The sequence below is a fragment of the Cryptotermes secundus genome, unplaced genomic scaffold (assembly GCF_002891405.2).
Source record: "Cryptotermes secundus unplaced genomic scaffold, Csec_1.0 scaffold1968, whole genome shotgun sequence".
Taxonomy (NCBI): Eukaryota; Metazoa; Arthropoda; class Insecta; order Blattodea; family Kalotermitidae; genus Cryptotermes; species Cryptotermes secundus.
In genome coordinates this window covers 175,364-191,281 of record NW_019739010.1, presented here as the reverse complement: position 1 = coordinate 191,281, position 15,918 = coordinate 175,364, and the positions used below count along the sequence as shown (strand labels likewise).

The following is a 15,918-nucleotide window of genomic DNA, read 5'->3' as shown; positions in this document are numbered from 1 at the left end:
GTGCTAAATGACAGGGGAAAAAGATTTATTTTCTGCACAGCGTCCACACCGGGTCTAGGGCCCATCAAGCCTCCTATTTAATGGGTGCCGGTTGTAATGCGGCCGGGGCGTAAAGCTGATCATTTCCATATATTTCAGAGGTAAAAACTGGTGGATATACCTCCACTCCCCCAATACTTCTTCATGGCATTGTAATTAATTAAGAACAGGGACAACTATACCTTTACTTTGGTCATGGCTACCTCACGCTTCAAGCCGAATGGCAGATTTGTATTACGCCATGGTGGAATGATTATTTGCAGGGGAAAACCGAGGAAACTTCGAGAAACACCTGCTGTAGTGTCGTCGAAAGAAACACGAATTTCATATGAATTGAGCCAGGACTGTACTCGAGTGTCGAGGGTGAGAAGGCGACATCTTACCGCATAAACTATCCCCCCTTCCACACACACACACACACACATCTAAGAAAATAGCGTAAATATGTTTCTTTCCTTCGTAAGAAATGACTTGTCAGCCCTTAAGTTTCGTGATCCGCGCAGAATGTCTCCAATCCATCACGCCGATATGTGTATCAGGCTGGCGGGCCAGATGTGCAGTGTTGAGCTGCCGTATTCCAGAATGTAGATCGCTCTGAGCAGTAAATCATAGCGTTCCCGTTCTCACGGGAAGGCTCCATCTTGCGCCGACTGCACTACGTTTAATTACAGGGGAATCCANCCCCCCCCCCCCGTTTTCCGCAGTGTTCTTTTCACCCCTTGGTGCAAGCTGACCAATATACGGTGATGCTGTGTTCGGTAGGTACTGGGATCTAATCTTGACGCTGACACTGGGCTATCCTGAGAGGTTTTTGTGGCTTCCCATAGTTCCTCCAGGCAAATGCGGGTGGTCTTATCTCTATTAGATTACGACTACTTTCCAGTTCATCTGTGATCCTCCATTTGGAGCTGTATAGTCTAGCTCCTGGCGGCTGGGAGCAATGATGCTGCAGATCTTTACGTATAGCAACCCACGTCCTTACTTTCCCTGCCTCACGGCACTGTCATGTCTTCACATAGGACAGAGTCCACTTGGTACGTCGGCCAGTATTTGGCCTATTGTACCATTCCCGGATGATAGATGATGATGACTGTGGAGCAGTTGGTGGCATGGGGTTGTCAGAGGAAACCGAAGTACTCGAAGAAAACCTGCCCTAGTGCCACATTGTCCACCACAAATCCCACATGACCTGACCTTGGATCGAACGCAGGCCATCGCGGTGTGAAGCCGGCGAATAACCATTTGAGATATGTCACGGCCAGTGGAGGGCTTTAGTCCCGGTATAAGTTGGACGTAACTTTGTAGCAGAGCGTTGTCGTTTGGTGCATCAGCATTGCAATATAAATCGTGTGATTCTGTCGTTATACAGGGTGGAGCGGGGGAAAAGCATGTTTTTCACATCAGAATAACTTTGTTGATTTTCAAGATAAACCCTTTTTTAATTACACAAAATAGAAGGCATTTTAATGCATTTTAACTTACATTACGTACGGAAAATGTCAGTCAGATGACGTCCTTCTCGCTGGACACACATTTGGAGCCTCTCCTCAAGATTCTGCATCGCATTCGCCAACACAGCTGCAATTTCTTGACGAATGGAGAGTTTCAGCTCTTGGGTCGTTCGTGGTCTGTTCGTGAACGGCTCTGAAACAACATTCGTTCTCGGTAACCACATTCCCGCGGAAACGGATACGCATGCAACAATAGAATGTTGTTGGAAACGATGTTTTCTACTCAGTCCGTGCAAAGGGATTATAAGGAAGACAATCGGGGCAACCGAATCAGTTCTGTACTGCAGTGTATGAAGAAGAGAGGCAGCTGGGAGGGAGCCGCTGCTCAGAGAGGACTTGAGCGCATGAAGCTGAAGAACCTCCATTGTTAGAAGCCGTTGCCAGTGAACGGTTGACGAAGACAGCAGGCTGGAAAAGGCGTAGTGAGTGCTATGGTGATTTGTGAATTGTGGAGATAGCGATGGCGCTGTAATTGTTCGTACTTCTGAGACTTATGTATAAGTAGTAAAATCCAATATCGAATCCAAAACTCCGTCTATAATCACGCACATACTACGAGACATTACTTTACATTCAACCGAGAATTGCTTCAAGGACAGTTGTAAAGGTGTAAGGACAGAATTGGAACCTTTCTTATGGAGTAAAAAAATGAAGTGGAAGTTACATGTCAAAGAGCAGGCGGAACCCGTGTTATGACTGCCACAATATGCGGTGAGAAGGGTCTTAAATGGCAAAAGAAGAGACGTGGTGTTAAATGCGGGTGAAGAAGGTAAATGCCGAATACTTGAATGTAAGAAGAAGGAGAAGAAAATTGCATATTTCCAAGTTATATTATCAGTCATCGTATCAGGACACACACACACACACATTACTGTGATCTCATAAGCCTACTTTCTGCCCTTAAGACACTCAAATAAGGAACAAGAAATTATGTTACTACAGAATGAAAATACTTGCCCAAATTCTAGAATAACTGAAGTTCTTGGAACGTCATGTATACAAATATACCTCAGACAATGTTCGGTGTCAGTGTTCGTATGATAGAACAACAGTTGTTAACAGTGCCTTTGGAAGTCGCCAGATTTCCACTGATACGGTCCTGTTTCGATCCCAGGTCATTGGGATTTGTGGTGTACAAAATGACACTCGAGATTTCTCCAACTACTTCAGTTTCCCCTGCCATTTCTCATTCTACTAACTGCTCCATATTCATTAATCATCCTATCCTATATACTGTTTATACTGACAGCATCGTTAAATGAGCAACTAAAAGCGCCTTTTTTTTCCTTGGCACTACAGCCCCAGTGGGCCTAGGCCTACCTCTATGAACTTCTCCGTTCACTTCGGTTTTTCCTAGATCTTACACATTCGGTAGGACTCCGTGGACGGGTGATCAGCTCGTCGCAAGGCCTCTACCTGTACACAAACGCAGAAAAACGCACACGCACAAACTAAACATCCATGTCCTGAGTGGGACTCAAACCTACGATCCCAGTTTCGAAGCGAGCGAAGACAGTACATGCCTTAGACCGCTCGGCTACCGTGACCGGCCAAAAGGCACCTTTAAATAGTAGTTATTTTATGCCATCTGGTGCAGGGTCGATAGGCCTGTTATAGGTCAAGGGAAAGGAGAAATTGTACTTAGCCGGTTGGACTGGCAGGAGATGGACACTTGCTGAATCTCTGGCTGTCGGATACAGGATTTGGATACCCGGTTCGCAGCCGTCCTCTGGACAAATCCCTTCCTTTCCTCCCAGCGTGACACGCGGAACGAGTGGGCAGGGGACATCCGCGTCAGTCTGCCACCAGACTGAAGCCAGCGTCTGTGATAATTCGTCTAGAAGACCCGACGAAGTCTATAATTTTCCCGGAAAACTGCTGGAGGCAACAGTCCATTGTCTTTCCGCTCCAGTTAAATTTAGAATTAATTCGGAAGGCAAACACTTGACCCTATAGAGCGCGTTGATAATTATATACATTATGTACCAACCTGTTTCAACATTCAGAAACTCTTAATGCAGTGCAATTCATGTGTTTCGTGTAATTCTTACAATATCCAATTCATAGATCAAAGTCAGTACAAAGACTTATTTATTTTACACGCTTCTACCATAAGTAAGGCGTTTTAGGAATGTATTGTTCCAATCAAGGTATACGCAAGAAATACAGGGTGATTCTAAATTATATCCGGGGTTTCCGTGACCTATAATTTTCAAACCGGAAAACGCAAAAGAGAACTGCGTTCGGAATACGAAAGTGTAACTCAAAAAAATTTACTACCCTTAGAATCATTTCTGCAGAATGCTAAACAACTTCAACCTGAGTGGCTTTTGTGGCACGTTTCCGGTTTGAAAATTATAGGCGACGGAAACCCCGACAGTAATTCAGAATCACTTTTTACATTCACGAGGGGTTGTACGCCGTAGCGTAGTTAGTTGAGGCACTCGAAAACATTAATTCGCAACTTTTATTTCAATAAATAAACAAATCATTTGTTGAAAAAATGTGCACAGACCTGTCCCAACAGTCTTATTTGTGTAGTAACATTTTTTTCCACTCAGAAATGTTTCAAAGTCCATTCCTCCAAATCGCTTGATGCATGTTTGTGCACTGAAACCAAGCTCTGAAAAGCCCGTTTTGTTTGTACTGTTGCATTTAATTACCGAAAGTCCGTACAGGAGAGTTATTTTCTAACGCTGTCTGCATTCTATCGAATTCCGAAGAGCGTTCTTGGGTCACTGTTCCTTCATTTAATAACCACTAAGTTTCTAACGAAATAATAAATTCTCCACCTAAACTATGTTAAAACACCCTTAATATAAAAAGACTGGTCCCACGTATTTCAGTTTTACATTTTATACACCCTTGAAGTTATACAACTTATCAGACTCTCGTGTTGTGCAGAATAGCCTGCTCTATTACGTGCAGGCGCTTGCCGTCCCAGTTCCCTGCCTCAGTCACTTGCAGTAATGAACTAGTTGCAATCGACTGCTTTCACTGATGGCTTGCCTATTATTTTCAAGTTCTGGGGACCGCAGAAGATATATTGAGGATCGCAGAAAAGTTAGTCCGAGCAAGAGAGCGGGTGTTCTGCAGATTATTTAATATGGGTCAAGTAAATGGATTCTCTATATTATTCACTGTGCACAAAATAGTGCCGTTCTGTGTCTGTACAGAACATGTTTTAAGTTAGGCACCCTGGCGGAAGAGGAGCCCTGTGTGTTCAGCGATATCTCGAATATGATTTCCTTCCCATCGTACAGGGTGATTCTAAGTTTTTGTCCGGGGTTCCGTGACCTATAATTTTCAAACCGAAAATAAAATAAAACTGCCCACGGAATATGAAAGTGTAATTCAAAAAGGTTAGTAACGTTCTGATGACGCAACGATCTACGTCACTCTGATGATGACGCAGTCCAGAAGATGTTTTAGATTCGATATACCTTATGCTTAAGGCGTCTTGCATTAGGCACGCTTGTAGACTTTCGAATGGACAGAATTTCGTCATCAGAACTGTTTTAATGATTTGAACGTCCGTTCACCTACATTTGCCCTGGATTCAGTATGCGGATATCAATTTGTATCATGTGAGATACGAGGTTCTTACGGCGATAACAATATTATTGTCTTCTGTGGATGTGATGCCGTCTAGTTTGGTAGGTAGATTATTCTAGAACGTTGGTATCTGTCTTACCAAGCTATACGATAAACCGGAGTTGACATTAGAACGCTGATACCTCGAAGTCGACATCCGATATCGTAGCCCAGACATCCAACGTTTCAGGATGTATCAGCGCTCCGAGTCTACTGTCTTGTGCGTTTATTCTGTCGATGTTCCGTTGCATGATACGACTGGTCCGCACTGAGTCACATTTGTCGCCATCTTCAGTGCTTTAAATCTGTGTTTATCGGTTAGTATTTGTTTACGTGACAATGATGTCCGCCGAGCTCAGTGGCGGCGCGGTCTGAGGCATGAACTGTCTTCACCCGCTCGAACACTGGGATGTGAGTTCGTATCCCACTCAAGGCATGGATACCTGTATGCGTTTATTCTGTGTTTGTGTTGTCCTGCGGTTAGATAGCGGCCAGGGTCCAACAAGAGGACTGTAGATCCATAGATAGGTGGGTAGGTCGGTAGGTAGGTACAGTCCATTCGCGGAGACGAGAGAGTCCTCGTAAACAAATCCTCGCGGTATCTCCTTCGCTCTTTGAATGAAATCATGCAGCGATCACGTGATGCGTGTCCCATTGCAGGGGCGTCCAAATTTCACTCTTCAGTCTGAATATAGGTTAACGTGCGTCCGAATGCAGTGAGTACAATGAAATAACTGCGCGCTTTGTCCACTCCTTGCTATCAGCTGTGGCGACGCGTGGCTTGCTTTGTTTACGCTAACTGTATCGTCTCCGCGAATGGACTGTAGATGATATCCTTGCGGTTAATTAAGCACCACCCCATGAAGACGTATGAGATGGTAAAGTATAGCTTCAGGCATGCTTAACCTCGGCACCAGATGGAATTTCACGAGCTTAACGCTCCTACCGCCTAAACTCCGTGGAACGAGTCCCCAGTACCCATTGAATCGGAGACTGGGCCCCGGAGCCGGTCTGGGCGCCATGTAGAAGAGAACTGTCTTTCCCGTTCCGGAAATCGAACTGCGTTTCATCAATCGACCATTCAGTAGCTATCAACTGCATCCAGACCCCTTTTCGATTTGTTAGATATTTCATTGCTGTTTTGTGGGTGTGGTTTCAGCGGGCCGAGAGTTGGAAGGGGATTCTCGCGGGTACCGTAGCGCCGAGGAGCAGGCCCGCGAACTGACCCGAAGTATCCGCAGGGAAGTGAACAAACTGTCTGAGAAGTGGAACGCCCTCATCGACCGGTCGGACCAATGGCAGCGGAAACTGGACGACAGCCTTGCGGTAAGTCACCCATATCTTCCAGGCATACCTCCTGACACCAGCCAAGATAAATCTGATCTCCTGAAATTCAATATGGTTCCTACTGTCGAAACGAAGAAATATGTATTCAATAATACTTTTAGATGCTCGGTATATCGAGGGGTTTCTAATGTGAACCATATTTTTTTTTTCCTGGTGGTGCTGTAAAATTGCGTTAAGTCTCTGCTTTGTGCCGAGCATCTGCGAGCGTTTTATGTCTTCATAATGTATAAAATGTCGAACAAAAACTATAAACTGTTCATCTTACAGCATAATGCCTTCTTCTTGTGCCAGCAGCACGAATAGTACCGAATGTCTTCGGATTTCTCTTTCCAGTGCTGTGTTATACATGTGGTGATTCGTTATTTTATTTATATCTTCCTGTATCTCCATTTTCTGCTGTTCCTTATGTCCTAACTTCTGACATGGCCAATCTTCACCGTTTAAAGTCTAGTGGTTATTTTACGTACCAACTGCTTTAACATATTAAATTCTACATTCTGCCCACACAGTGTATTTATATGTTTCGTATGGTTCTCACAATAAACAGTGACTGTTTCCCTAAACTACATTCATCGGCTGATCTTTGTAGTTGTGACGTAATATGTTTTCTGTGAGGTACGAACTGAATATATATTATTTAGAAGAAATGGGGGTCGAATACCTTGACCTAGCCCTGCGAGTCGTAGGACGCGACGAAAAGGGAACCCAGTGCCTCGGGTTATAACTTGGCCACCCTGTTCGTAGGGGATGTAAATACGGGGACTTAACCCTTCAGGTTGGGTGAGTCTCGAATTTGAGACAGCAAAATATGGTCATAAGTCCCGCGGTACTCGAACCCGAGAATGACTAAGCTGGCAAGGACCAGATGCAATTGTAAACGACAGCCCAATACTCCCGTCAGAGAGGGCGCCCCACATCAGAAACCTGCACGTGTCTGACAGTAACAAAAATCTGATCTTGGATCCCCAGATGGGGCTTCACACCGAGATATACTGCCCGACTGACCATCGGTCATAATATTACTTTGACTTAGATTTTGAGGGTTACCCTGCTATATCCCTTGTTAACATGGCTAGATCACTGGAGAGAAATAAGCCGAGGGATTGGTGAACATTAGCTACTGAAGGGAGATTTGGAAGGGGGGGGAGGGGTTCCATACGTGGGAATTCTTTCACTCGACGAAGTTCGAAGTACTGTGACGTACAGACCCGTTCCTAAGCGGCGACTCTGTAATGGCTGCCTCTCGTAATGTCAGTTGCGTCGTTACGATTTGGTACACAGTTACACAGAAATTTCTAGATGAAAGATTAACGTTTGTCGTAATGTCTGGCTGAACGCGCTCCGCGCCCAGCCAACTTTATGCAGGGCTCTATGGAGTTATCAAATGAATATTGCATGTGGAGCTGGGTGAACGCGTAGCCACTTTTTATACTGCTTATTTAACGACACGTGAACCGGTATAGCGACTGGCAACGGGCTGGACGGGCGAGAGGTCGGAGTTGTAGTCCCCGGAGGGGCAAGATTTTTCTCCTTTTCACGTCGGCCAGGCCTTTTCTGTGATCCACCCAGCCTCCTAGACAATGGATACCGGGTGTAGAACGACCGGGACGTGAAGCTGACCACTCACCGCCAACTAATGCCGAGGTAAAGAATACGTGGATCTGTATATCCACTCCTCCATACGCCTTCATGGCGTAATATTGTATAGTATTCGTTTAGCAAAGGGACCACTTTGTCTTTACCTTATTTGACGACACTCTCAGTATATAAATAAGTTAAAGGCGTCCATGTGCTTAACGAATACAGCACGACGCCATGAAGGCGTATGGTGGAATGGGTGTATAGATCGACGTATGCTTGAGCTCGTCACTAGTTGGAGACGAGTGGTTCGCTTCCGACACTGTCAGTGTGTAAAGGGGCAGACGTTAGCGTAGTTGGTTGAGGCACTACGCTACAAGCTGGAAGATCGCGAGTTAGTTTCTCGATGAGGTCATTGGATTTTCTTTTCAATTGACCTAATCCTTCCAGCCGCACTATGGCCCTGGGGTCGACTCAGCCTCTAACAGAAATGAGTACCAGGGATCTTCCTGGGGTCTGAAGGGCGGCCGGCCGGAGTTTAAGACTGACAACCTTACCACCATCTTTGAGCTAATTGTGTAGAAAATGCGGGAGCCTCGACGTCTTACAACCCTACGGGCCTCCGGGGCCTGTTACAAGGACAGCTTTGCTTTTATATATTATTATCAGTAAGTATGGCACCAAATGATAGAGCTGTCAGAGATTACGAGCAATACACGCAAAAGAGTGTAGAAAACAGTGATGTTGGCCTAATGTAAATTCATATGCCAACATTTTCTGAATGGCTGTGTAAATCTAGGAAAAATGTGAATTAATATTATCGATATCCAAGCAGAGATTCAAACCCATCGCCTTTCGATTACAAATCAGAATCTTTACCGCTTGAGCCAAAGTAATCGGTGCGCCTAAAGTGAGATTTGTGTTGCGTGTGATACTCTGCCTTCCACATACTAAACTATTTGTTTTAGTCTCTTCGTTGTAACCTCTTGAAGAGGCCGATAGTTTAACATCTGCGTGGCTGGTCTAGAAATTTACTGCTTTAATGAAACCTTAACATTTATTGCCGCCTTAAATTTGATGTTCTCGCAGCAATGAATATTAAGATTGCTCTGTCTTTTCAGACGTGACGTCGTGTAATTTTGTAGGTAGGATGTGCCCTTATATACGCGCGTCTCCATCACAGCTCCAACCTAAAGGCAGGCAGGATTCATACATTCTGAATGCAGTTGCTGACATAATTATATCAGCGTAGCTGCTTCGTGTTTTACCATAATTATCTCAACAGACTTCTCTTAGAAGTACGAAGATTACGGTGTACAGGAATGTGATAGAGTGTAGTTTGCTAGATAGGTACCAACATTTGCTAGATAGCTACCGACGTTTGCTAGATAGGTACCGACATTTGCTAAATAGGTACAGACATTTGCTAGATAGCTACTGACGTTTCCTAGATAGGTACCGACGTTTGCTAGATAGGTAGCAACATTTGCTAGACAGGTACCAACATTTTCTAGATAGGTGCAGACGTTTGCTAGGTAGGTACCGACGTTTACTAGATAGGCACCAACATTTGCTAGATTGGTACCGACGTTTGCTGCTAGATAGGTACCAACATTTGCTAGATAGGTGCAGACGTTTGATATGTATGTACCGACGTTTACTAGATTGGTACCGACGTCTGCTAGATAGGGCCAGACGTTTGCTAGGTATGTACCGACGTTTACTAGATAGGCACCAACATTTGCTAAATGGGTACCGACGTTTGCTAGATAGATACCAACATTTGCTAGATATGTGCAGAGGTTTGCTAGATAGGAACCAACATTTGCTACATTGGTACCAACGTTTGCTAGATAGGTGGAGACGTTTTCTAGGTATGTACCGACGTTTACTAGATTGGTACCGACGTTTGCTAGATAGGTACCAACATTTGCTAGATAGGGGAGACGTTTGTTAGATGGGTACCAACATTTGCTAGATAGGTACAGACGTTTGCTAGATTAGGTACCGACGTTTGCTAGATGGGAACCAACATTTGCTAGATAGGTACCGACGTTTGCTAGATAGGGCCAGACGTTTGCTAGGTATGTACCGACGTTTACTAGATTGGTACCGACGTTTGCTAGATAGGTACCAACATTTGCTAGATAGGTACAGACGTTTGCTAGATTAGGTACCGACGTTTGCTAGATGGGAACCAACATTTGCTAGATAGGTACCGACGTTTGTATAGATAGCTACCCAAGTTTCCTAGATTGGTACGGACGTTTCGGAGAAATTTATCGACGAAACTACACAGCGTCATGACCCAGAATACCGTAATTTTCATATCCACTGCCGTAAGAACCCATTAATTGAAACTAATTTGAAATATTATAAAATAAATATATTGGGCCCGGTATTCTGAAGAACACAAAAGAACACAACGTTTACGGAAACTGGATCTGTGATTGAGGTCAGCTGTTTGTAGCGGTCCCAACAGAGTAAGTGTCTCCCACCCCCTTACTTGAGGACGGAAACACCCAGTTTCTGAAACCGAGTTCTTTTTATGTTGTTTAGAATACAGGACGGCCTGAGCGTTATACAACATCGTCAGACTCATTTAGCCTCTGTGGCACTTAACTGGATAGCGAACACACGTTAGTATTTCTTGCAGCAGAAGCGTCTGTGTGCGCCATTGAATGTTCCGGAAAGCTGGACTAACCTGAAATTGCCGGTCCTGTGAATATGATGATTGAAAAAGAATGAAATGCTGGTACCTTTTTGGTGTTTCATTAGTAATGATGAAAAGGGAACAGTACATGCAGCTGGGAAAACAGGTGACACATTGAATTGTTAGACCTCTCCGTGACTTTTCTAGGTGCATTAAATACACATCAGACGTAAAGAAAAAGAAAAACTATCCGTGTAACAGGCTGTGGAGGCCCATAGGGTTGTGAGACGTCGGGGCTGCCACATTTTCTCTAGACAGTCAGCTCACAGATGTCGGTGAGGCTGTCAGTTTTACGCGCCGGTCACATTTTACCCCCAGGAAGATTCCTGGTACTCATTTCTGTTAGTGCCTGAATCGACCGCAGGGCCATGGTGCGGCTTGAAGGATTATGTCAATTTAAAAAATCTAATCACCTCATCGGGATTCGAACCCGCGACCTTTCGGCTTTTAGCATAGTGCCTCAACCAACTACGCTACTACGTGCTGCAGTGTCCGGAAAATTATGATATCCGTCAACCCTTTGCTCACGAAAGTGGCAACTTTTGCTGTACTCATTCTAGAATGTTCAGAAGTGGATATTCCGGTGATTAAGGATTCGTTTTGACGTAGCACAGTGGATTCAGCGCTCTGTTTGGAAGTAAAAAGAATACGTGTTTTGTGCTGTAGCTTCCTTGCAGACAGTGGAGGACACTGTATAAGTTCAGTGACATTTCAAAATGGTAGGAGTTGTGAACAAGCCGGGCTCTGTCTGCTGGAATAATAGTGCTTTTGAGGAGAATACTCATACATGAAACAGCAGCCTGAACTGCTCCCTGCCATGTATGCTCCCCGCGAAACGACCGTGTACTATTTGAAGGCACTAGCCCTGCACCCAAACTAAAGAGAAGTCTCAGGAAGGATAGCTGTGGCCCCCTCTGAGATTTGAACCTGGTGTCGCCCTGTGAAACGAATATGAAGATGCATCTCTTCAGCTGTCCTGTTCAGTGACAGGAATGTTTAAATATGGCGTTCTCTGTAACAGTTTTCGGCTTTCTTTTCAAGTGGAAAGTAATTCGTTGGACATAAAAGGTGAATTTGTCCCTGTGCTTAACTAATTAAGCATTGCGCCATGAAGGCTATGGGGAAGTTGATGTATAGATCCACGATTTCTTGACCGCGGCATTAGTTGGAAGTGAGTGGCCACCTTCACGCCTCGGCCGCCTTGCCCCCGAAGGAAGAATCCCTGGTACCCACGGTATAGGAGGCTGAGTGGGCCCCAGAGTCGGTATGGAATTCGTGGAGAAGATAAAATTCTTGACCCTACAGGTAGCTCCGTAGTCAGTCGCTAAACCGACTGCGCTATCCCGTCTGTATCCGTTGGTCATATTCACTCAGAATTCGATATCTCAACCTTTCACTGAACTTCGAGCAATTCCGACTTGGTGCATTCTGTAAACCGTTTTACAGACATTGTTGAAATTCGATAGTGGACATTTCGACCAGCGTTGTTGGATTGTTCACATTTCCGGGCGTATTATTCTTAATGAAGACTATTTTGCTGAAGGACACAAATGGAATTTTGCATGTGTCCCGTACCGCTGTGTAGCTGGTACAGAGCTCGACGTATCGCCGCCAGGGTCGAAGAGTAAACCACTGACGCTGGAAACGATGTTTATCGGAAACTTTGTGCTCTCTCCGAACTACAAGACGTTACCGCTCAGAAGACCGCACTCCTCAAGCCTCCAAAGAACAGTAGACATGTTATCAACACAATCTACTCTTGCAGCCCTGCTATCATCACTTTATCACCACTGTCACGACAGACCTAGTATTCCGAGGTCATTTTCCCCTAAATTAAAGTTCGTTTGCCATGAAATAGGTCTTATTTTATCGGTGTTTTATATCATGCACCAACTTTTATGCGAAGAACCATTTCTGAGAGGTGTCTTGACTGGCTCATACGAGGAAGAGTCAGTAAATATGTCACAAATGGAAGTAAAACAGGTGTTCTATATGTATCAGTAGGTAGCAGCATAGTCCAGCTTCATGAGAGTAGCCGACACAGATGCGCATTTTCAGAGGCTGGTTTCAGTAGTCAAAATGGTGGTCGTACTTGAGGAGTATACTAACGCACAACAACGTCGTATTGTGGTTTTTTTCCTGTGGGCTGAAGGACTCAATGCAAAAAATATTAATAAAGAAATGTTTCCTGTTTACGGTGGGAAGTGTCTTTTATGTTTGTTCACAGCTGGGTGGCAAACGTTTCCCTGATGACGAAGAGGTTGAAACGGAGGTGCGGAAGTGGCTGAGACAACAGTCAGTAGACTTCTATGCTGCAGGTTTCGACGTACTGGTAAAGCGATGAGACAGTTGTATCAATGTTGGTGATGATATGTCGAGATTTTTTTTTTTCAGTTTCGAATATCACGTGCTTTACTTTTCATATCCATTTGTGATGCATTTACTTACTCTCCCACGCACAAGACATACGAACTGGCTGGTCTGGAGGCAACGACTAAGTTTTGTATTCGGGAGGTGTTCGATTCGAGTCTCAACTGAGACACCGGCTATCGAGACAGGTTTTTTTTTTTTACGATTTTCCTTAGTCCCTCCAGTCAAATGCCTGGATAGCGCCTACATTGGGCCACACCCTCTTCCTTCCAAATCTTTTCCCATCCATCTGTCATTCTACATTCAGCGCTACAGTGTTGGTACTGAGTCGCTGTCAAATAATTCGCGAAACTCACGGTACAAGACAGATGTCAGACAATCCCGTGCTGGAAGCCGTTTTTGTACTTCCCCCTTGCGAGCATAAGGGAGCGGAAGAGAGTGTGAGAGGCGAAGGGGGGCCGTGATATGAGTGTGTGATGAGGCACAGTGTTGTAACTCGCTTAAAGCCATTCTACTGTCGAGTGCCGAAGGGTTATGTGAGCGCAGCCAGAAGAAAGTGAGCGGTAAGGGGAAAATGCTGTTTGTTTGAACTGGTAAGTGGGCGCGTTGTTTTCTGTTGACAAGTAATAGTTTACATTCGTGTTTTCTAAATTCGGCATGTAAGAATGACTACAAGGAGCCGGACTAGAGCATTCGGTATAGCGACTGGCTACGGGCTGGACGTCGCGGAGTTCGAGTCCCGGTAGAGTCAAGAATTTTCTCCACGTTATCGAAACCGGCTCTGGGTCCCACCCAGCCTCCTATTCAATGGTTGCCGGGGGCTCCTTCCCCGGGGATAAAGCGGCACGGGTGTGAGGCTGACCCCTCACCTGCAGCTAATGCCGAGGTTAAGAAAATGTGGATCTATACATTCACTCCCCACAACGCTTTCATGGCGTAGTGCTTAATTAGTTAAGCACAGGGACAACTTTAACGTACCTGTTACAAATGACTGCGGCGACTTCACGGCAAAAAAGGTAAAATTGTCTTTGTGCTTAACCTTATTTGTCCCTTCATAAACCCTCTGCACGGACAACGCAGAAAACACGGGTTCTGTATTGTTTGGAAGGCCTGTTTAATGGTCCATTGCCTAGCAGTGCACGTCCTATTGTTGCGCGCTTACAGTTCCGCGGGAATGTTTTTACCGAGTCGTTGCGTAGCAATGGGTTTATACTATTGTTTAAAACTATAATTTTCGGACATTGGTTGCACTTGTTTATTATTATTAGTTTCTTATCGCTGTTTGTGTTAACATACATCCAGATAGTAATACTCTTACGTGTCCTGAGATATTGAATTATAATTTAGCGTGCCGTCACGTGGAAGAAGTCTAGAAGAAGTGCCCAATATCCTTACAGTGACCTTTGACCTCTCGCGCTCTTCAGCAACAGCAGAACGAAATCGTCGAGACGTCTAAAACTTCACTGACTGGTCCATTTCACTTTTTGGTTCTGAATTTATCTTTCCGTCCCTTATAACGTGTTCTTCTGTCATGTCGGCCTTTTCATTTACAGTTGATCTTTTGAAACACAGTGGTTGCTATACGTGCCGTTAGCTTTAACATTAAGAATTCCAACATTGTATGCACAGACTGTATTTCATATGAATCTAACATTAAACAGCGATTATTACCCATAAACAGCTTTAACCGCTTGGTATTTGTAAGTGAAATACATTGCGCCTACCGTGAGTCATGAACTGAATTTTTAAATATTGTAACGTGTAGGGGGTATGCGTGACTTATAGACGGGTTTTGGATTGGAAGATTGGATTTACTGACACCTTATAGACACCACTCGGAACTACAGGCAATTACGGCGCTATCGCTGATCTACACACTGTTACACATGCACTAGGTTCTCCGTCTTCAATAGTCGTATCCTTGAAACGGATATATAAGAGTCTTTGTACCGCCCCAGGTCCCGGGTTCGATTCCCGGCGCTACCAGATTTCCTGAGAAGTAGTGGTTCTGGAACGGGGTCCACTCAGCCTCGTGAGGATAACTGAGGAAATAGCGGCTCCGGTCTAGAAAACCGGCAGTGACGGTAAGAATAACTTAGGACACCCGTCTAATCCGGTAAAATTATACCGACGTTTCGAAGGAACATGTCTTCATACCAGATAAGATATCAGTAGGGAATTAATTCCATCGTGGATTGTGTTAAGTTTCCCCGTATGCACAGATTTCTTGCGCGTCGCTTCGAGGTAACAGGATAAAAAGAGGAGCCTCTGGTCAGAGGCGAAGGCTCATTCATCAGCATTAATTACCCTTCCGTGCATGTTTGCACGTTCCACAACACGGATGTAGCGTTTGAATGCCCCGAGCGCAGCGCGTGGCGCTTCTTCACGTTACTTGATATGAATTACGGCAGCCTTCCGAGAGCGTATTATACTGCACTCTGGTGGTATATGTAGCTCCTATTGTGTCTGCCGCTGTAGCTGAAACACCCGTTATTTTGCTTGCATTGGTGACCGGATGGTACTACGGAGGAAATGTAGCGACTGGTTACGGAGTAGACAGAAATGTCGGAGTTCGAGTCCCTGTAGAGTCAAGAATTTTCTCTTCTCCACGTCGTTCAGACCGACTCTGGGCGCCACCCAGCCTCCTATTCATTGGGTGCCAGGGTTAAAGCGGCCGGGGAACGAAGCTGAGCACTCACCGTCACTAGTATCGAGGTCAAGAATACGTGGATCTGTACATTCACACCCCCCATACATCTTCATGGC

General features: G+C 44.9%; 1 protein-coding gene across 6 annotated transcripts in view; it reads left to right on the top strand.

Annotated features, from left to right (window-relative positions):
* LOC111871621 (dystrophin, isoforms A/C/F/G/H) overlaps positions 1-15,918 on the top strand; it is a 502,313-nt gene that overhangs the window by 446,494 nt on the left and 39,901 nt on the right. For all 6 annotated transcript variants that reach the window (XM_023864846.1, XM_023864848.1, XM_023864845.1 and 3 more), the window contains one exon: positions 6,304-6,470. In XM_023864846.1, coding sequence (XP_023720614.1) covers positions 6,304-6,470 — 167 coding nt within the window. The remainder of the gene's footprint in view (positions 1-6,303; positions 6,471-15,918) is intronic.